A 21,911-nucleotide genomic window follows, 5' to 3' on the forward strand; every position below is an offset into this window, starting at 1 on the left:
TTTGTAATGTCACTACTTGTACTAGTAGCAATATGGCATTCTAAAATTATACTTGTTAACTTTTTTATTGCACTTGTAGCAATATTGTATTGTAAAATTATACTAGTTAACTTTAACTAGTAGTACTAGTAACACTCTTGGTGCTAGTTAACTTTTGTAACTGCACTAATTGACATCTGCATGCTACTAGCCTTACTGGCATAAACTTATACAAGTCAACCTTTATAATGTCACTAGTAGTACCAGTATCACATAGATGTCAACTAGTTCACAATTTTGCCCTAGTAATAACATGTAGTTGTCCTACTAGTGTGCAGAAATGTCATCTGTGTGCTAGTAATGCTGGTGACATAAAAAATATCTACAGTAACTTTATGTAAAAAGTGTTACTAATGGCATTATAAAAGTATATAAAACTAGAATACTTTTAAATTGTAAATAGTGCACAATGTCAAATAGTTTAGTATTACTGGTGGTAACATTATATAAGTTAACTAGTACATTTTGTAATATAATAGTAATAGTTAAAATGTATGAAGTAAAAGTAAAAAGTTTTCAGAAAAATAAACACTCAAGTACAGATACCTGAAAAATCTACTTAAGTATAGTAATTAATTATGTGTACTTTTTTCCATTTATTTCAGTCAATAGCTTCTTACAATGAAACACGAGGAAATAAGCAACTGCATGTCGTATTTTATATCCTACAAACAAGGAATTGTTTTACATACAAGAAAAAGAAGAAAGAAAAGTTTCTAATAATCCCTGCAAAAAAGTTGAAAGAACAAAGTTACTTTGTAACTTCCAACTATTTTTACACTTACTAGTAAGACTAGAATTGTTCAAACAAGTCCTTAGATTGTCTTGCTGGTGTCCCTAATGAAGTAGTGAGGGAGTCGATGTCCTCGAGTTCCTTGTTACAATTTCGTCCAGCATTTCCGTCTCCTTCCAGAACATTCACTGTCCCATCGAGTGTCTCCGACCCGGCCTTCTGGCAGACGCGCTGGCGGTCCCGGATCCTCGTGAGTGAGAAGCCGCCCGTCAGACGAACCCGCTTCGCTCCCTCACTGTCCGATTACTGCACTGCCTGAACCGAGATGTCGTGTCGTCTGCCGAGGAACCAACCGCCTAATCCTTCTCTGACACATGCTCATCCAAAGATGTTAAAACTGCACTTCCGCCTGATCAACACGATCTCTTCAATCATGACCGTCTCTAACTTGGCTCTGTTTTGGGGAAAGCCATTATAGTATGTTTGTAACTCTTGAAACAAACGTAGTTTTGTCGAGCTATGTTCTCTTTCAAGGCATTCCGTTACTGCTGGCGAGAAGGGTCACACTGTCTCTTACTAATTTATCCCTTTAATTTCTGTGTGTAAATGCGAGTGGAATTGTATCTGTTCTATTTTTGTATCTTATTGTCCATGCCAAAGTTGTTTCTACTTGACAGAAAAAAAGTCTCTTATTGTAATAAAGTTGGAAAGTTCCAAAATCACAGCAAGGTAATGTGTCCTCACTTCATTGTTTCATTTCTGCATTGGAGTTAAAAAGCTTGTCTTACTTGTGTTTTTACAAATTAGATGAAAACATTTTATTTTTTTTACACCAGAAACTGGTGGTTTTCAGATTAGCACAAAACAACACATTCACTGAGAATCATTCTATGAGGCGACAACATAAAAAAATATCTTAAAAGCATGTATGTGGAATACAGTGGTGCCAATGGGGCAGGAAAAAAACAACACCCTCAACAACAAAAAATACTTCTTTTTTTTACCAAGAGCACCATCTAGAGGAGAAAAACTATATATCATAATTGATATGAAGTGATGGAGCTTCATTTCCCCATCACTACCACCCCAATGGTCGATGGTATTGTTTGCCCTTTAAGGCCAATTGGTGTTGCATTAACATCAAAGAAGTCCAACTTGAAGTAGCAATATTCAGCTTGAAGCCTTTTTTTTTTCCACTCAAGGCACCACTGTATCATGTTTCCTAAAAAGAAAAGAGGAGAAAATAGGTACAGAAAACAAAATGAGATTACTGTACTGTATTACAAATACAGCCAAAGGTTTGTAATTGTCTTTAGAAGCCACAAGATAGCAGCAAAGTACTTTAATTGTATGAGAAGGCTGAAAAAAGCTCCTCCACTTACTTCATTAATTGCTTGGTATGAAGATGGGCGCCAAAGCAGTATTTATTTATGTATTTATTATATATATACTTATTCACGGTTTTAACACCAGCGAACATGGACGAGGAGAGGTTTATATTGGAAGTCGAAAGCCACAAAATAATATATGACAGGGCACATCCTTTTTATAAGGGTAAAAAAAAAAAAGGCAGGGAAAAAAAGGTTAAATCAAAGGAGGTTTAATAGAAGATTACAGTCCACCTCTATTTCTGTTTTTCTGTTGACCACAGACAAAAGTGTGTTTATCGTTTTTAATGCCACATTATCGCGCGTGATCACGCGAGACACTGCGGGAAGTTGCCCGCGACGGACCTACCGTACCGCAGCGTTGCGCAGCGGTGAGTTTTGTCTATAAAATTGACGTGTCCCGAGCACTCAGTCAAGACACAGCGGAGCGGAGACGCAACATACACGCATGCGGTGTAATCCTGGGGTAATACGTTGCAGGGTTTGAGTGCAAAAACAGAAAAATAGCAAATAACAGACAGGTACAGTTTTTTTCCCCTCCAAAAGACTACCAAACCGCAAATAATATTTTGTCACGCCCCACAACTATATTCAACAAATTTTGTGAAAAATGACAAACACTTGAATGATCTCAATGGTTTATTACACATTGAATCACCGCTTGAACTTCTCTTTGTTTCACAAGCCAAAAATGCATTTTAAGTGTTGAAAACCACAAGCGAAGCAACAAGGTGGAATGTTTCCAATCTCTTGAGTAACAGACAAAAGGTGCCTCTTGAATGCAGTTGACTCGAGCGCTCAATGGTGGAAGAGTCGTCGGTTGGTGTGCACCAGAGTGATGCCCTGCTCGTTGCAGGCGTTGATCACAACCTGGTCTGCAGCGGAACCAGACGGGGCTGCGATGTACTCGACGCCGCTCTGCAACGACACGGCAGTGAATGTGCGGACCGTGGATGAAAGAATCCATCGTCACGTGTATTTTACCCGTTTGGCCCGATCGATGTTATCTCGGAAGGGGAAGAAGGCATCAGAGCTGACGGCCACCGCCTGCAGGGAGCTGATCCAGTTCTTCTTTTCAGCCTCCGACAGAAGCTCGGGAACTTCCTCGTACATTGATTTCCAAACGGCCAAATCTGGACCCTGATGAAATCGGAATCAGTAGTGCTGAGCTGTGTAACAAACTGTACGATGTTAATTTAGTTCAAGCCTACCTCTCCAATGGTGTCACTGACATACTGGTCGATGGCGTTTGCCATCTCGGCTCGCTTGACGCCACTTCGGAACTTCATGCCCAGCACGCGAGGATGGTGCCTGAGCCACCAGTTGTCGGCTTTGTCGCCCGCCAGTCTGGTGCAGTGGATGCGAGACTGCTGCCCCGCGCCGATCCCGATCACCTGCTCATTAAACGCCTCCGTTAGATTGGGCTCAATTGTCGGTTTGTTTTTTCCCCGTCCGCGACTTACCTGTCCGTCTTTGGCGTAGCACACCGAGTTGGACTGAGTGTACTTGACGGCGATGGTGGCCACAGTGAGGTCTCGCACGGCCGCCTCAGACAGCTGATGAACGCAATTGGGTCAAAGCGGGAATCAAGTTAAATAAAAGTCAACGTAAACTCTAGAGGGAGTAGGAGACCGAAACATGGACGCACCGAGCCCTTGGACACGACGTTGCTGAAGAATTCCTGATTGATGAGTGCGACATTCCTTTTTTGTTTGAGGTAGAGGCCAAACAACACTCGCACCTCGGTGTCATCAGGCTCATAGTTGGGGTCCATCTTCAGCCAGGACGGACAAGGGCAAAAAATATATAATCAACAGCAAGCGCTGGCCACATCATTAGGTACACTTGTCAGCTCTAAAGATCTGTGTCAAAGTCCTCTGTAGCTAAATATGGTCAACAATGTGGGGAACAAATATTTTGTTGCATTTTTCCTTCCTGTAGGTGCCCCTGTACAAATCTGCATTTGGCATAGCAAAATGAAGCAATTGCACAATTGTTTGTCCGATGTTTGTAACCCAAAAATGTGTAAACGCTTTTTTTTTTTAATTCTTTGTCCCTCACTCTTAAAAACGTATTTACACGTTTTTATGCAAGAGCATTCAGAAGGCTTTGATGCAGCTTCTGACATGGCTTAAAGCAATGGTAGTTATTACAAAAAACGGCCAGCAGGTGGCAGCAGAGTATAAGAGATCAGCCAGGGTCATGTTGCAACAAGCTCTTTTTGTCAAGTGTTTCCACCAGGAATGTGAATATTGATGAAACTTAGCAATGTTCTAATGCTAATTGCTGCAAAACGGAAACGGATACAAATATTTTATTTTTTTAGTAGACTCTTATCTTTCTTTTGGTATGTTTGGTATGTTTTTATAGCAATAGAACACAATATTCTGTGGGCCATGCAAAATCAGTCGAGAGCGAAGGGGGTTGCTTCAGTGAAAATGGCCGGGAGTGAATGAGTTAAACTTCTGAAGCATGCATCAATTTAAAAGCAAAATAGCTGAAGAAAAAGAACAAAATTGGCACCTGAAGCACGCAGTAGTTTCCATTTTTCTTTTTTGACAAGATCCTGAGTGCTTCTTCATCATAACCTGGCGCAATGATCCCATCAGACACCTGTAAGCGACGCATACGCACAACATTTCAATATTTCAACAACTGGAGGGTGAGCGTGTGGTTTTTACCTCTCTTGATATAATTTTGGCAGTGGGAACGTCACACACGTCGGAAACGGCAATGAAGTCTCCAAAAGAAGACATCCGGTCAGAACCTGACAAAGACAAATATGACGTGTGCATGACGGACTGATTAACATATCTAGAGTATCTCACAAACGTGAGCACCTTATCTGTTGGTAGATACTTGTAGCAATGGGAGCATGCTCCCATTGCTACAATGTTAAACTGTCTAAATCGTGCCCAGTTCGCCATTTTCCCGACCCGGCGTCATGTGAATTACGAGGTCTATGGTGTGAATGGTGAGCAGGAATGTTCCATTTTTTTATGTCATTGCTCACGGGCTCAGCCTGTCAGCGCTCGTATCACACGCCGCACACGGCATCATATTGGTCTGCAAGGCTGTATTACTGGAACCAGATCTTGTGGTCTGATGAGACCAAAATAAACTTACTTGCTTGCTTGCTTGTCAATTCGTTCCATTTTGACTTTGATACTACACCTGCATGAAGTACCTCAAAAATGTGAGTGTTGGAGTCACTTATGTGAAGTGGTAGTTGTTGTTCTAACCTCTCGCCCTGGCGTACGCGGCGGCCAGCGGGCTGAGATCCTTCAACATGTCGTGCACCATGCACACTTTGGCCTCCTCCTCAGTCAGAGGAACACCGACTGCAGCTCCTTCAGTCAAAAAAGATGAATTATTGCGGTTTCGTCACATTCAAAACTTTTCTCCATCTTACCGGCCGGGCTGACGTGCTTGAAAGACGCGGCAGCGGCCACGCCGAGGGCGGCCCTCAGTTCGCGGACGAGCTGCCAAGCGTTCAGGGCGTCACACAAGTTGATGAAGCCAGGGGAACCGTTGACCACTGAAAAAAAAAATAATAATCAAACCAATGGAATATAAAGGGCTCATTTTTAGCTTCTTTCGGAAGATATAACATGTAATGAAAATATTTGGAATATTGGGGCGAAGGTTGCTTTCAGGCCACAGCAAATTATAATTCTTTACCCTAATAATGGACAAAAATTCCCACAAACACACTTATAAATGTTTGAAAAAAAAAGCCATTCCAAAATAGATGTTTATGCAAGATAAATTCATTGTAATATTAAAATTATTCCTTTTAATGGTTTATAATTTACTTATATACGTATAATGAATCTGATCATTTTTCAAATAAAAAAAAGTTTACTAAAGAGTTATAAAGAATTTTACAAAACAGTATATCATTTTGTATTATATATTAAATACAATTTCACAAATATATTTTACATTTTATTATTAAATACAATAAGAAAACGCAAATGATTTGTTAAATTTTACTATTGCTTTGTTTTGTTATTATTAATAACAATTATTTATTAATAAAAAATCAAATGTATTGACATTTTTTAAAATGGTTTATTTTAATATTTACAATAAGTAAATTAGCCAATTTTATACACTTAGCCAGGTACTGTATATAAAATGTTAAATCTATGCAGAAAGCAAAATGGTTTATCTTCCGGCTTATTTTATTTACAATAAATTAATCAATTCATTAAAATACATTTAAAAGCTTTTTTATTTTTTTATTAGATTAATATATATAAGACGAAACAATACTACTAGTACTACTCTATTCTACTTGTTACAATAAAATAACAAAATAAAAACTATCAAATCAAAAATTTGGACAGACTTTCTTATGCCATTGAATGAGAAATCGTACAAACTTTTGATTTGTCGTGTAGAATTAATGTACACTGTATTTTATTAATAATTATATTGTATTTACATTGTTTTTAACAGTTAGTTTGTAAAATAAATAATTTGGTAAATGTAGAATTGTTTATTATATTGCAATTTTTTATTTATTCATTATTTATATAGAAAATTACGATGGTGCATTAAGGCCACGTATAAATATATATTTTTTAGAGGGCGGGGGCAATATTCAGAGAAAAAAAACTCGCAAATTTATAAAATGGCAAATTTGAAGAAAAAAAAAACTCAAAAACTTACGATAAATACACGTAGTGCACCAACTCGATTGTTTGTGCCAATACTTATCAGTCGGATTTCCAAATAAGGAGATAGTAATTGCTTTAGCAGAGATTAACCATATGATGTTAAGCATTCGTTGAACGACGCCTCGCTTTGCGAAGGTCCACACCCGGACGATCAAGCATTTTATTATTAATTTGTTATAAATGTAGATTTAATTGTACATATGTTCCCAGAATTATTATTTACACGTTTATAAATGTGGGAATTGTTTTGTACAAGTATCTAAGTTGATGTGACAAATCTGCTCATTCACGATGAGCTCGATGGGTCACACACATACTTTGCCCAACCCTGAAGTAGCGTTTGTAATCTCGGTAGAGAAAGAAATACTCCTCAACATCCCTTTGAATTGAGTGCAGGTGATAGTCAAGAGGGCACCTTTGAGGGGGAGGGTCGAGTGCAGCGTGTAGAGCTGGGCGGGGGCTTGGTGCGGGTTCATGCCATAACGCAGGGGCAGCTGGGAAACGCCCCGGCTGTACTGTCCACGGAAGTAATCCGAAATAGCATCATCATACTGGGCCGTGTGAGTGAAAGCCTAAGGAACAACATTTTAAAGACGTAGGGAAAATGTAAGTCCCCCTTTAGAAAAGTATTCAAATTGAAAAGTTTTTTTGTTTTTTTTTACTTTGAGAGCCAGCGTCCTTCGTGTTTCCAGTGTGGTATCCTTGTCTTCAGAGCTCTCCATCTCCGTGGCAACCAGTGAATAATCAGCAGGGTCACACACAATTGTGACCCGTGCGTGATTCTTAGCTGCCGCCCTCAACAAAGTTACACCACCTCATTGAATGAGGGAAAAGGATGACAGTTAGCATTTTTTAAAATTGTTTCTAAGCAATGTAACATTTGTCAGATGTTTAGAATACAAGCGTCCCAATGTGCAAATCCGACTCACCAATGTCAATCTGCTCTACAGCGTCTTCCACTTTAACATCCGGTTTGGCGACAGTTTTGATGAATGGGTACAGGTTGCACACGACCACCCTTGGAGTGAGCACAGAAGACAATTGATCTGTTTTTTGATTGTTTGTTTTGCCTTCAGTGTAGTACCACACTTTGCCACAACTTACCAAGCAGCACTGAGCTCTAATAGAAGAAATGCAGCAATTAAGAGAAGGAGGAAGAGGTCAGCGAGTATTTTTTGTGTTGCTGCTCCAAGTGTGCTTAAGTCAAAGTTAAATTAATATTTTGAATTATTGTTAACTTTGATGCTAATTTATGTTAGCCTGTTTATGGTGTTTTACATTATATGTTAGCATTAAACTAGCGGACTTTCATTAGATGAAATTATGTGTTTGAACATTCTGATGTGTGTTTTATTATTGTCCAATTCGCGTTTGCAGAATGTTCTGTTTGAATGTGAATGAAGAAAGAAGCTATTTGAAACTTTAACAGCTATGGCAATTTTCCTCAGCCCGTCTATGGCATTTCGCATCAAGCTAGCAGACTTTTGTTGGTGAAATGGTACAATGTTCCTGAACATTTTGATATTTAAATGTTTGTCTTTTGTTTTATTTGTCAGTATTACAGTACAGTACACTTCTCCTGGGAGTGATTGACAGCTTGAAGCAAGCACATTTCGCCTATTGTCTTTCATTTTGTCCAATGTGTCCCATTTCTGAACAGCAAGCACCAGAAGAAGAACTAATGAATACTTTAAAAAGTTTGTTTTAATAAGTTTAAGTGTTATGATAAATATGAATGTGAGGACAACAAAATACCTCAACCTTCAAAAGAATGCACAATCATCAAGACTAAATCAATAACCAATCAGTGCTACTAATCAGATTCATTGTTCACTTCTAACAAGTCAGATGACATCAGAGCCCTCTTGACCTGACAAACCCGAGTCACAAGACCAGCTTGTGGGAGCAGCACATTTCCAATTATCATGCTGCTAAACTGAACCACACGTGCTTCCCGTTGCTAACCTTTGCACAAACGTGCACATTACACAGAAGGTGTTCAAATTATGAGTATAATGAAATAGTTATGCGTAAGTTGTGTTCTCACCTGACCAGACTGTAGCCCAGCTTGTCCATATCTGCCGTGTCACTCGCCGTCTTTCTGGCCAGGATGCCGCCGTGGACTGCGGGATGGAGGGTCTTCACGCGGCCTCCCAGCATCTCTGGGTGGCCAGTCAGCGCAGACACATCCCTGACACGCAACACACATAACACTGTTGAGAATGCTACTATGGAAAGCTGTTTGAAAATGTATTTGATATCCTTTATATGCAGCTTGATGTCTATATATGTACTAGCACGCTCTGTATCTTTGCTAGTAAGACAATTCAGCACACTAGTAGAATGACTAGGGTGCACTTGTGAAAAGTGCAAATGTGGAACTAGTAGTGGAATGTTTGTAATTAGTGAGACACATTTGTTCCACTACTGCCCTGAATTGTCTTTTGGTGAAGTTGATGTACAAGTTGGGCGTCAAGGATGTGGAAGAAGCGCTCGAACAGCTTTCAACGGGCCACATGGTGTACCTGACGGTCAGTCCAGCATCCCGCAGAGCTTTGGCTGTCCCACCTGATGCTACCAGATTCAAACCCACGTCCACGAGCCTTTTGGCAAACTCCAGCAGTCCACTTTTATCTGAAACGCTCAGCAGTGCTGCACGACACACACAAAAAGTTGTTTTTCCCCCCCCCACTCTCGCGGAAGTTAACATTTCGAGCGAGATCCGAACGCACCACGTTGGCTAATGTTAGCAAAGGTAGCACCACTAACCACACATCGCTAGGGGAATAAGTTCATTAGAAAAATGACACCCAATTTGGGATGAGAAGAAAACTCACCGAGTTCCGAGGAAGCCATTTTCACAGCCAAGTTGTCAGATCGTAGTTAGCGCGGAATTTAGCAATGGTTACTGTAACGTGAAGAATGAAAAGTGAATGGACCTTGTAAACGCTCTCCAATGCTTTTCGATGTTTCTTTCTAATGCTTCTTCAGTCATCATGTGCTTCCAAAAGTGCTATGGTCCCGCCTCCCGTCCTTCGACGTCACCACGACCCATGACGTTCCACGAGCGCATCCAAGTGGTGGACGCCATTTTTACATCCACAAACAAAAATGTTTCAAATCTCCCTCAATCTTCTCCCATCTCCCATATTCAAGTCTATCGAATTGATAAACTATGAGAAAAGCAATAAATTATTTCATATGTTAAAGGCTTTGTATTCATTAAGCTTTAGTTGTAAAATATAAAGAATAATAAAAGGTAAAACAAACAAACAACAACAAAAATACATTTTTGTATCCAGAACATATTATATTATATTATATTATATTATATTATATTATATTATATTATATTATATTATATTATATTATATTATATTATATTATATTATATTATATTATATTGACAGATAAAAGACAGAAATAGAGACAAGATGAAAACTATACATAGTTATACACCCTTATATTTGTTGGGGAATATATAAATGTAATTGCAATATTACAAATGCAATTAGGATTAAATAAATAATACGTTCTGTATATATTCATTGCCATTAAGGAATTTGTGTTTTGCCCGTAAAATTGTGGGGGGAAATTAACTGTACACAGATATATTTTATATGATATGATATGATACGATATGATAAATGGAAAATGGACTGAACTTATATAGCGCTTCCTACAACATTTCTATAGAATGTCTACAGTTTGCATTTATAACTTTTGCGCACTTGTAAAAAAACAACAACAATGTTCAGGGATCCTAGAGGTATAGTTTGTCTTTACAAACTATCTTATTTATTTATTCATTTTTTGATTTTATTTGTATTTATTTATTTGTTTTTGTTGTACAAGTAGCCTACAGTATACCATTGCCTTTTCTGGGAAATTCCTCATTACTTTACATTTCACCACCAGGGGTCAGCTGTGGACTTTAATGGCACACATGCCTGACGGACGTTTGAGACCCTAATACTGTAAATAATACCTACTGCACAATTTTAAATGGATATTCACAACGTCGATCATTTCAATTTATACATACAGTATACATTATTGAAGGACATGGAAGTAATTATTCACAATAACATTATAGCTACATTTAAAATGCAAATTAGGTGTGAATGCCGAAGAGTTATACGTTGAACTGAAATACAGTGGACTATAGCATCATCGAATCATTTCAAACTGGAATGGTTTCGAACCGGTCAAGAAATGTTGAAGCAGATGGTGAAAATATTTGTCAGTGTTGTCATGTAAATGTGGAAGGATGAATATGAGAGAAATTTGGGAACGTGGACGATAGTTCTCAAGATGCCTCCCGGTAACTTGGACTTCAGTCCGCGGTTGCAAAGAGGAAAATTTGGATTTATTTATTTATTTATTTTAATGTCTCATTCACGATTCTACCAATTAGTAGACCTATAGTTAATGAATTGAGTTGGAAATGCTCTAGCATTCACCCAATTTTGTAATTTCTACCTTATTTATTTATTTATTTAAATGTGTTCTTTTAGAATGGAAGATGCTTCTTTTTGTCCATTTATTTTTCATTGGTCGTCTTGTAAATAATCAATAAGCTTCACAGCCAAGTTCCAACTCGTGGGCCTATATTTTTAACACACATCGTCGTAGACAGGTTATTCCCAAGCATCAAGTGACATGTCATGCGTGAATACATTTCCCACGGCCACGCCCTCTTCAATAAACTTTACAGGCAAAAAAAAAAACGGTGTGTTTTTCATGCGTTTTGAGTAGGACTGATGTAAATTTATTGGGCTCCTCCGTCACTCGACGCCTGCTGTCCATTAGTTAAGTGACAAGGGCCCGGGAAACGTGTGATTACCTTAAGAGATCACACAATCTGTTCATATTCACGTAATGAGCTCCACATTTTGCTGATTGATTCAACGGTGTGAAATATGTTTTTTCAGATTTATTCGTCTAACAAATGGGATGATGGGGGGTTGTGAGTGAGTGAGTGATTCAAAAGACAGTGAAATATTTTATAGACAAATTGTGCATTATGGCTCCAAAACAAAGAAGGTCGTCTGCATTTTTAGTAAGAAACGAGACGAAATGCGTAATGGGAATCAACAAGAATAAAGGTGAGTTCAGATTGTATTAGTAGTCGTGCAATCAATAATAATAAGGCCTTATAATGAGCTGTGCATGCGATGCAGCAGCCCAGCCCACGAGCTGTAATTGATTTGCTGCAATGTGCATGATGATGAATTGATGTAGCCTATACATAATAAATAAATAAATAAATAAAAACATATTACTTTGAAATTGAAGGTTGGCAAATAAATGTGCTGTCTTTTGACTCATCTAATAAAATAAATCTACACTGTAACAAATTTCTGTAAAATATACAGTAAAAAAAATTACAGCATTTTCTTGTTTTTTATTTTATTTTACAGTATTTAACTGTATACAGCAATGCATTATGGGGGGAAACAAATACAGTAATTTGCTGTATAATTAGCGGTAGAATACTGTAAATTGTACCGTTTTGGCATGTATATATGTGGATTATATGTAAATACTGTAAAGATTGTTGAATTTTGGCGGGCATCTCTATTGGAGAAGAAGCAAATAGCGGACCCTGTATTGTCACTGGTGCAAAGACAAGAACAATATTTTAGGACGAGGTTCAGCCTGCATTGTCTTCACATCGCATTTCTCAGATAAACAGACAACATTACATCTAACATTCATTTATGCACTCGGCTGCAGAACGAGGATTGGTTTTACAACAAGGGCGGCTGACTGGTTAGCACATCAGTGTACCAGGTGTGAGATCGAGTCCGGGCTTTGGCCTTCCTGGATGGAGTTTGCATGCTTTCCCCGTGCGTACGTGGATTTTGCACTGGTCTACCACATTTCAAAGACATGCATGACCAGTTAATTGAGCACTCTAAATTGTCCCTAGGTGTGAGTGTGGATGGTTGTTCGTCTCTGCGTGCCCTGCAATTGGCCGGCAGCCCGTTCAGGGTGTACCCCGCCTACTGCTCAAAGCCAGCTGGGATAGGCTCCAGCGACCCTTTTGAGGAAAACGTGGTTAAAAAAAAAATGGATGTATGGATTTTACAACGACATACTGTATTATGTATTTTTATTTAGTTACATGGAAAACAGGAAACGGTTGTAAACTAGATTATGGCGAATTGCTGTAAAAGTAAATACAGTAAGTAACTGTAATTTATATACAGTAAATACAGTAATGTAATGAGATTTTACATGAATTAGCTGGCAACTTTTTTGCCAGTTATTTCTTGTAAATTCTGCAGTCAATTCGTTACAGTGTATGAATACCATCTTTCCATCCATCCATGCAGCCATCCCTCCATGCCTCCATCCATCCATTCATCCATTCATCCATTCATCCATTCATCCATTCATCCATTCATCCATTCATCCATCTCAAAAAAGCATTGTGAAAGCATTGTGAAGCAGAGTATGAATGCATTTAGGCCACCATGAACTACCATAAATGCTCTCATTCTGGGCCAATGAAAATCCTCTGCATATATTTCTACGCACGTTTTTCATCTTGTTGGACCCCTGTGACATCATCTTTCTTATTCATTAACTTAATTATGTGGCTAATAGTAAACCTCGGCGATTAAGTGCGACCCAAGAGCTTTTGAAAAAATTAAAGCCTGAATTAGTAGCGGTCTATCACCAACATATAAATTAAATTTAAAAAAAAAAGTGATTTATGCCATCCCATTTTATATCCGTTTTTATTGCGATTGGTTTTACGTAGATGCAATAATCAGTGGGGCATATAGTAGCCTATCTTACCTCTCCATATCCAAATTGCATTATATTCCTTAATTGTAGAGGCTCTGTGATCCAACGCTGATGTGATCCACATTAACCTGTATATTACATTGCAGTAGCTACCTAATAATATGATTATAATAGTCCTATTGCAAGTGGCCATGCCAAATGAAGTGTGTTTCGAAAGTGAGTGGAAATGTTGTGAGCAATTTTGGACATAATGGGCGGTTGGTGGGGGGTAGAGGGGTCGTGAGGGTCCTGACTGACGCAACATATGACGTCGGGAACAACAGTTAGCTCCTCAGTTATCATCACTGTTTCTGTTTTTCACAGAAAAATCTGCAGTTATTTCAACAGCTATAGAGTTACATTTAACTCTTCAAAAGTTTATATGTTGGTCCACACTAATTGGTGAAAATAACACTTTTGAAAGTGTTTTTTTTTTCACTGAAATGGAGTTAAAACAACTCTGATGGCTGTTAAAATGTAACACTAGTCAACCATGGTCACTGTGGATTTTACACGCGTAGTGTAAATTATTGCGCCATCTAGTGTTTTTTTTAAATCCTCAAAAGAGTTGCTTTACTGTGTTTTTACAGTCTATAAAAATGACACCACATTTGGAGATAAAGTGAAACACGTATTTAACAATTCAAAATGTTTTGACTAAAACATGTCATAAAAAAAGACTTCATGGGCCCAAACAATTTTTGTTGAATGTCAGTTTTCCTAGTGATAATGGACTCATCTCTCAAACTAGAGAAGAGCTCGTGCGAAGGCGGAGTTTCATTACATCTCTGCACAGTTGTATTCACACTTCAACTGCAAAAATGTAACCCTGAAATGTTAACATTCCCATTCTTTTCTGTGTACAGACATATTGTAATTTTGAAATGTAGGTCAGTGATGCAATACAGTATTTTCCGATTTAAGTACACATTTGTAGTAGTCGTAAAGCGAGGACCACCTGCATACTTTGGCATTGTCTTCGTCGAGATCGGTACCTTCCTCTCCGATAACCTGTCAAGTGCATTTTGTAGTCTTTTGTCGCAACATGAACCTAATTTTTAACGTATTAATGATACAATTGTAGTTTAATTTACTGATTCTAATCGCCTGCGATGGGCTGGCTACCAGCTCAGGGTGTACCCCGCCTACTGTCCGAAAAACAACACGCACGCATGCACATAATCTACATTGAAGAAATGTTCAGTTTCAAATGTGATCAACTTTATTTCCTGAGTTTTCTCACAAATGCTGCATGGACCTCAAATAATCCAATTGGCCTGCTTACACAATATAAACATGCATATAGCCACTGTATTCTATTTTATACAGCATCTGAATGGGATGAGTTGTTTCTCTCTTTTGAATATTAACACACCATGTCCACCAAAAGAATAACAAGCAATTTACAGAGTCCATTTTTAAAGTAAATGACCATACATACTGTATTTAAAGTCTAATCACATTTTTCTTGGCAATGGCTCAGTCAAGTCAAGTGTATTTATTGAGAACATTATCAACATGTCAAACAAGTTTGTTTTTTTCATATTGTTAAACAACAAACAAGAGTAAGATAAATACATTATGATCCATTTTGATAACAAATCAAATAAATTAATTTCAATTCATTTCCAAACAAAAATGGGAAACGCTTAAAAAGTAAACAGGTGAAAGTGCAACATCACATTCAAAATGATAGAAACAATAAACAAATTTAAAAAGCATCTTAACATGTGGTGCCAAAGGCATTATGTTTTGGAAGTTGAAGCACCATTGGTCAGTCAAACAGTATCTTTTTGTGTACATTTATACACAGCTTGTTGTCTTACAATACATGGTGTATTAACTGTGAGTTCAGAAGGTGGCTGGAGGAGACGAGACAACTTGAAGGTGCAGCAATGATGATAGCAGTACTGGATGTGTTTGCATGTAGCCGACCTTTCACATTTTCACCAACGAGAAAACAGCATTAAGTCCATGTGTTGTTAACCTTTACATACTTTAGGTCACATTTGACCTATTTTGAAATTTGGCAGCAATGAAAATACCCTAAATGTAAATTTCCAACCCTTTAATTTGATGACCTCTGCCGCCTAAATTTACCCACAAACACAATTTAATATTTATAAACGTAATTCTGTTGTATAGGTGCTCAAAACAGTCCTGAGAACTGTCTGTGTTCCCACCACATTTCAAAGATTCCTGCAGAAACATACATCTGCTTATTTTTGAAAAGTTATGGGGCATTTCAAAACAGTGCAAGTAAAATACACTTCCCTTTTCTCTGAAACATATTTATAAGGATTATCAATTACTGTATATCAGAGTGGCTATTAATATAAAGTGAAAAGATCTGGAGTTGAGGATTTGATAGAGACAATTATTAAGAGCATATTCTTAGCTTGGATCAAAATTGATACCATCTTCTATTTGTGTGCATGGAAAATGATCCGCATTTACGGGCTAACAACAAATGTTCTGGTTGTTCACAATGGTAGACTGCCTTCAAGCGAATGTCCCTGAAATCAAATGTTCAGTCTTTTCACAGTCCCGCCACCATTTTCCTGTCTCCTCCTCCTTCTCCTCCTCCTCCTGCTTGCACTCCCTCCAGTTCATCTTCAGTGAAAGGGCTGTGCGGGTTGAAGCCCACTTCGGCGCTGCGCTGCAAGAAGTCCATGGATCGCGGCATCCCGACTCGGTTCCCCATAACCACCGAAAAACCGTGCCGGGGTTCTTCTTCTTCCTCCTCCTCTTCCTCCTCCTCCTCTTCGTCTTCATCACCATCCTCCAAAAGTAGATCCACAGCGCTGTCTTCTGGACTCCCATGCTGAGACCTTTTCGCACCGGGTTTGTTACTGGATGCTTTTCCAGCGGCTTCAGACTGGCCGCAAGCACCGGCCTGCTCCTTGGCCTTCCGACTTCGCTTCCACTTCATTCTCCGGTTTTGGAACCAGATCTTGACCTGACCAAAAGGCCACAGAAACACAAGCTTACTTTACTTGCTTGCTTGCTTTACCCTTGAGGGATTAGAATTAGTATAGCAAACTCAAACTAACCTAGATATTGTAATTTTTGCAAAAATTGTGTGTGAATTCTAAAAATGCAGTGGAATTAAAATGTTGAAATGTAGAAGGTGAGGGTTGAAATGGTTTGGAGAACTTGTTTAAGAAATAACTATAATGATAACACATTTTTGGAGTTGACTGCTTTTCAGCACAATTAAAATGACGACTTTGAGACGGTTTCCCTCCTACCTGTGTTTCCGTCAGCATAAGAGAAGTGGCCACTTCGAAGCGTTTGGGTCTGGACAGGTACTTGTTGAGCTTGAACTGGTTCTCCAGCTCAAGCAGCTGCTGGCTGGTGAAGGCCGTACGAGGCCTTCGGCACTTTCCCAACAGACCAGACTGGGGGCCTTTAAAAGGAGCACACTTACTATCACAATTTCAGCCGTATGCACTCCAGTGAGGTACAGAACAATTCGTTAAAAGCCAAAATGTCCTCATTTTATTACATCACGTTATATTTTTATTCCTAAAATGTATATTTTATATTGTAAGCCACAATTACATTACAAATATATATTCTATGTGCTCCCACTAATTCAAACACTGATTAATATTTGTGGAACACGAGTTGAGCCACAAAATCCACACCTTTTTATCCATCTCACGGGGCGGCCATTTTGCCACCTGCTGTAAAAATGGCCGCCTACTGAGACGGACATAAAGCAGTTGGATTTGTTGCTTAACTCAAACACAAGAATAATCACAATGTCGTGTTTAGACAGACAACTTTGGGGTTGACATCTCCTTTAAGGGTTTAATGCAAATGTGTGAAATGTAAAAGTTAGTTCAACTGAAATAACTACTACTAACTAATAAGGAGGAATTTATCACTAGAGGGAGTCAATGTATCATAATTTGATCATCACTGCTCTATATAAAACCTAGTTTTTAATCATCAAATTGTAATAGTTGTTAGGGGCGTGGCCTCAATGGAGAATGTGGGTATCATAGACACCCCCCCACGCCCCCCACATTCAGTCACTATTTTTAAACCCTCAGTTTTCACACTGATGCCCCCTCAAACTTGTTTTTCTTTTAAAAAAAAAAGCATTGCCAGCATTGTCCAATGTTATTTTCAGTATTTTCCGTGGGCTGCTAAAAAATGTGCTATGTCACAGTTTGAACACCCCTATCCATTGTCACATCATTTCTTGCATTGTTATAGCTCAATTTCACTCAATTGATCTGCCAGTTTAGAGAAGTTTTACACACGTGTGAAATCTGGGGCCAAATGCTGATACCAAGGACACAGGAAGTTCAGTATCATTTTTGTATAAGTAGACACATATGGCAGCACTCTGCGGTCGTCATTAACTGTAAGGCTTTACTGCAGTTTATTGTTGACGCCGGGCAACACAGCAGAAGCAGATGCCGGGCCGTACAGGCCATAAAATCACAAGCGTGCCATTAACTTAATGAAAATTCAATGACGGCTTTGGGATTTTATTGATGAACTACAAAACGTTTTAGGCGCTTGTTTATTAGTTTCTTTGTCACATTGAGACAGTTTTCATCGGTTTGCGCTTTATAGAGACACAGAAGGGGCAAAAGGAAAATATGAGTGGGTCTAATAAAGTAGGGAGTGTATGGATATATTGCCAACACTGACAGAAAAGTAAAAAAAAATCAAAAAAAGTAGAAACATTTAGTACAAAACAAGCTAGTGTTGGTTTAAGATGGGCCTACGGAACCCCGAGTTTCTCCTGATGATTTGTCATCAGCGTAAGTGAATAAGGAGACAGTGTCAAAGTGCTTTAAGCAAATTGAAGGCAGAAAAGCCCTGACGAGTAAAAACTGATGTTAAATACAAAACACAAGGTTTTTATAACGGGATTTGTCTATTTGCAATTCATAAATTGATGACCTTTACGTACTGTATCAATTTTGACATAGGTGAGAAGCAAACTTTTCCAGTGTCACTAATCTAACTCTAATGACCTTTTTGTGACGGTTGAAGCTATTAGAATGCAATAAAATAACATGCAGTGGTCCGGGTTTGTCTATTAATCCATCCTATCTTTTTGCACCTTACCAAATGTTGACATTTTTTGATAAAGAGAAGGAAAATGATTGACCTGTTTGACCTAATGATAAACTTGAAAATAGAATAGTAAATGGGTCATTTTAATGGTAATAAAAAAAAAGAAAGAAATATCCTATTATTTTTGATCTACCAGTAGAAGAATCACTGAATTAAATAAATGGAGTAATGTTTAAAGTTTTTCTTAATCCAGGGCAATACATTTGTTAAATCCAGTTCTGTTGTTTACAACTTTTATGTACAGTACAATTGCATTTAGAACGCTTTGTTTTCAAACAATTATATAGGCCTATACTTTTGAACTTTTATGCACAATACATTTGAATTTAAATAGGGTTACAGTGGCTCACAATAATATTAAACGTACTTATTTTTAGGAATGAAATCTATGCCTTGTGCCTTCTACCTACAATTGTTGGGCATTAGGCTACTTGGTGGTCCTAGATTGATATCAAAGATACTAAAACAACAGTTTAAAAAGACTCACCGCTGTAATCTGGCAGTCTTGGCATCATAATCCCTGCCCGGATCCAGTGCTCCAGGGGCACCGAGCCCGCCATGGCCGCGGCCGCCTTCAGGTGCTCCGGGTAGGCGTGAGTCAGCTGCGTAAAGCCGGTGTAGGCGAAAGCAGGGTGCTGACCACCCAGAGCAGACAACGGGTACATGGGCGCTCCCGGGTACATGCCCGGGATGGCAGCCTGTGGCATGGAAGCCAGTCCCGGGTGCGCGAGATTGAGCACACTCGCTTTTGGGATCATTCCTGACACGTGAATGTGCGCGGCGGCCCGAGGGGGCGGCGTGTCCCCGCGGCGGCAGGACACGGGGCTCCCCACCGGACTGTCGCAGCTCAAACCCGGGGACAAGTCTCGGTCTCGGCTGGCCCGGTTGGGCTCGTCTGCGAGCAGGGCGTCGATGCGAAAGTTTTTCGATTTCTCCATGACGAGTTGGAAAGAAGTCAACAAGTTTAGAGGCTGCACACCTGCGGAGTGCATTCAACCTGATGCAATTAGCGCACGCATGTGTCACGTTGCAGTAACTCCTGCTTGCAGATTACTGTTTGTTTGCCCACTGTGGTCTTGCAGAGTGAGTTTATTTAGCGCGTCGACTGGGAAGGTGTCCGTCTTCAACCTCAACTCCACACACTTCCTCCCTCCCTCCATTCATCCGTCAATCCAGGCCGAGGTGGGGGCCGGCTGTGATTGGCTCTGACGGGCCTCTAATCAGCTAATTACCCGCTCGTTTCTCCCCCTCTGGAAAGCATTGCGAGTGAGGTAATGTCCAACCCTTGTCCCGCCTGCAAACACCTTCAACTGCATCAAAGCTGGGAAGGCTACATTAGAAGATTAGTCAATTGTTAAACTGCAGTACTGCATATGACATGGGTGTCAGATCTCCACCCTTAAATTGCACACTTAACTGGCCACAACTAGGCATTATCCGCGCATGATGCAGCACATCTAAAGACAATAATAATGCTTAATTTTTTATTGCATTTAAACATTTTCAGGATCATTTTAATTGCTTCTCCTTCCACATTTGTCAGACCAATAAAACTTCAAAACACACACAAAATTCAGGACTTTTCAGTTCACATTTTCCATTCACACAAACACACAAAGATACTGAAGTGTGAGACCAGACGTTCAACAACAACAAAAGTTCCTTATAGGCTACAGTATTTCCCATTCCAAATTCAAACTGTTCAGCTCATTCAGAATATATGGCAAGTATTTATCATTTTACTAAAGGTCCCAAATTTTCCCAACACGGAAAGATAGTTTATATATCTACTCTTGTTTCTGCATTTGTCAACAGGTTCAAATCATTCCAATTTGCAACTTAAGTCGGACTCTCTACATTTTAACAATTAATTCTACAGCATTTCAGTTTGTCTTCGTCTCTTCAATATTCACACAAAATTTTCTACAAAACTTGAATTCTCTAAACTGTATAACTAATATTGTGGCTCTAAGAAACACTTATATATATATAACCCCACAGTTGCCAAATGAGTAAATTATGACCATAAAACTAAACATATCTAAAAGTGAGTTTCTATTTACACATGCTTTTAGACATCTCCTAAATTGGTCCAATAAATCGTGACAATCTTGGGATCAAATGGTGACACAAACATTCTGAGCCTCAAAATATTGCTGAATGGAGGACGCAGCAAAGAAAGAACACCGAGTGCAGTATTTAAATCATTTATATTAACGGCTCCCTTCATTCTCACGGCCATCCAAGATGCAATTAAAGTTTATGACCTAGAATTGCACACAAACCATATAAAAGCATAATAACAGGACGGTAGAGGGTATAAGTTAATTAACCCTCTACTTAATGTGAACTAATGCCATTTTAAACACAAAAAAAGGAGCAGGATGCTAAAAAAAAAATTGGGAACTTGCAAGAACTGTTGGCCATAAACTGCCATAATTCTGTTTGGCACTTAAAAGCAAAAAGTGGAAATATTTAGATTATGCAGCATATGGCTTTGCATAATGAAATTGAGCCCAAACATGTCAGACTGTCTAGTACTAATACATGTTGAAAACTGTTCTGAGGTTCCTCCATCTATCAGTCATGAAAGGAATTGACCTCCAGAAAAGCTTGAAGCTTGGAGCAGGTCCGCCCCCTTCCTCCCTCCTCTGCCACCCCCCTTTTTGCCTTATAGCCTCCCGTCTCGTGCCCTCTGCTCCCTATCAGCAGATTACCTCCTTGCTGCTCAAACATTGGCAATTTGCTCCAAGGAATTTAGTGCGCCTCACAATGCCTTCCTCCCCAAAGCCTCATTGGCTTGCTTTTATGATTAGAATGTCGTTTGAATGGGCAGAGCAGGGTGTCATGCCTCACCCGAGCCTGTTGACAGCAGCCCCCAAATTCAATTGAATCACAGGCTGCGAAGTCAGCCACCTCTGCTTCCAATGTCATTTGTTTTTCCCTGACAATGGCTGATCAGGGTTGCAAATGCTATAAATCAGTTCTCAATTTTATTATTACTTTTTTTTTTTTTTTACACCAGATACCATCTTAAAAGGGGAATTCAACCTTAAAAATGTTATGTGTGATGTTACTAGTCTTAACATGATATTCTGGTTAATACTACATTTGTGTAATATGAGTTAAGCAGCAAAAAACATCAGTTTTCATCCATCTCCGGGG

At 39.0% G+C, this 21,911-nt stretch overlaps 3 protein-coding genes across 6 annotated transcripts in view; 1 reads left to right on the plus strand and 2 right to left on the minus strand.

The window, feature by feature from the left end:
* The window catches only part of fn1b (fibronectin 1b), a 31,972-nt gene extending 30,472 nt beyond the window's left edge, over positions 1–1,500 (plus strand). For all 4 annotated transcript variants that reach the window (XM_077562985.1, XM_077562983.1, XM_077562986.1 and 1 more), the window contains one exon: positions 953–1,500. In XM_077562985.1, the coding sequence (XP_077419111.1) occupies positions 953–1,030 (78 nt within the window). In that variant the 3' untranslated portion in view covers positions 1,031–1,500. The remainder of the gene's footprint in view (positions 1–952) is intronic.
* A 1,286-nt stretch (positions 1,501–2,786) lies between these two features.
* atic (5-aminoimidazole-4-carboxamide ribonucleotide formyltransferase/IMP cyclohydrolase) lies at positions 2,787–9,863 on the minus strand. The gene is made up of 15 exons (XM_077564890.1): positions 9,683–9,863; positions 9,371–9,497; positions 8,893–9,036; positions 7,775–7,863; positions 7,508–7,659; positions 7,261–7,417; positions 5,573–5,698; positions 5,403–5,510; positions 4,842–4,927; positions 4,684–4,773; positions 3,809–3,934; positions 3,624–3,716; positions 3,372–3,554; positions 3,145–3,300; positions 2,787–3,078 (listed from the first exon to the last, which is right to left on the minus strand). The coding sequence occupies exons 1-15, from the start codon at positions 9,699–9,701 to the stop codon at positions 2,959–2,961; spliced, it is 1,776 nt and encodes a 591-aa protein (XP_077421016.1). The 5' UTR covers positions 9,702–9,863; the 3' UTR covers positions 2,787–2,958.
* Positions 9,864–15,122: 5,259 nt separating this feature from the next.
* mnx2b (motor neuron and pancreas homeobox 2b) lies at positions 15,123–21,341 on the minus strand. Its single transcript, XM_077563852.1, has 3 exons — positions 19,234–21,341; positions 16,895–17,052; positions 15,123–16,602 (listed from the first exon to the last, which is right to left on the minus strand). Exons 1-3 carry the CDS (start codon positions 19,736–19,738, stop codon positions 16,183–16,185), a joined length of 1,083 nt encoding a protein of 360 aa, XP_077419978.1. The 5' UTR covers positions 19,739–21,341; the 3' UTR covers positions 15,123–16,182.
* Between the last annotated feature and the right edge of the window lie 570 nt (positions 21,342–21,911).

This window comes from Vanacampus margaritifer, chromosome 4 (genome assembly GCF_051991255.1).
Source record: "Vanacampus margaritifer isolate UIUO_Vmar chromosome 4, RoL_Vmar_1.0, whole genome shotgun sequence".
In the NCBI taxonomy this organism is placed as follows: domain Eukaryota; kingdom Metazoa; phylum Chordata; class Actinopteri; order Syngnathiformes; family Syngnathidae; genus Vanacampus; species Vanacampus margaritifer.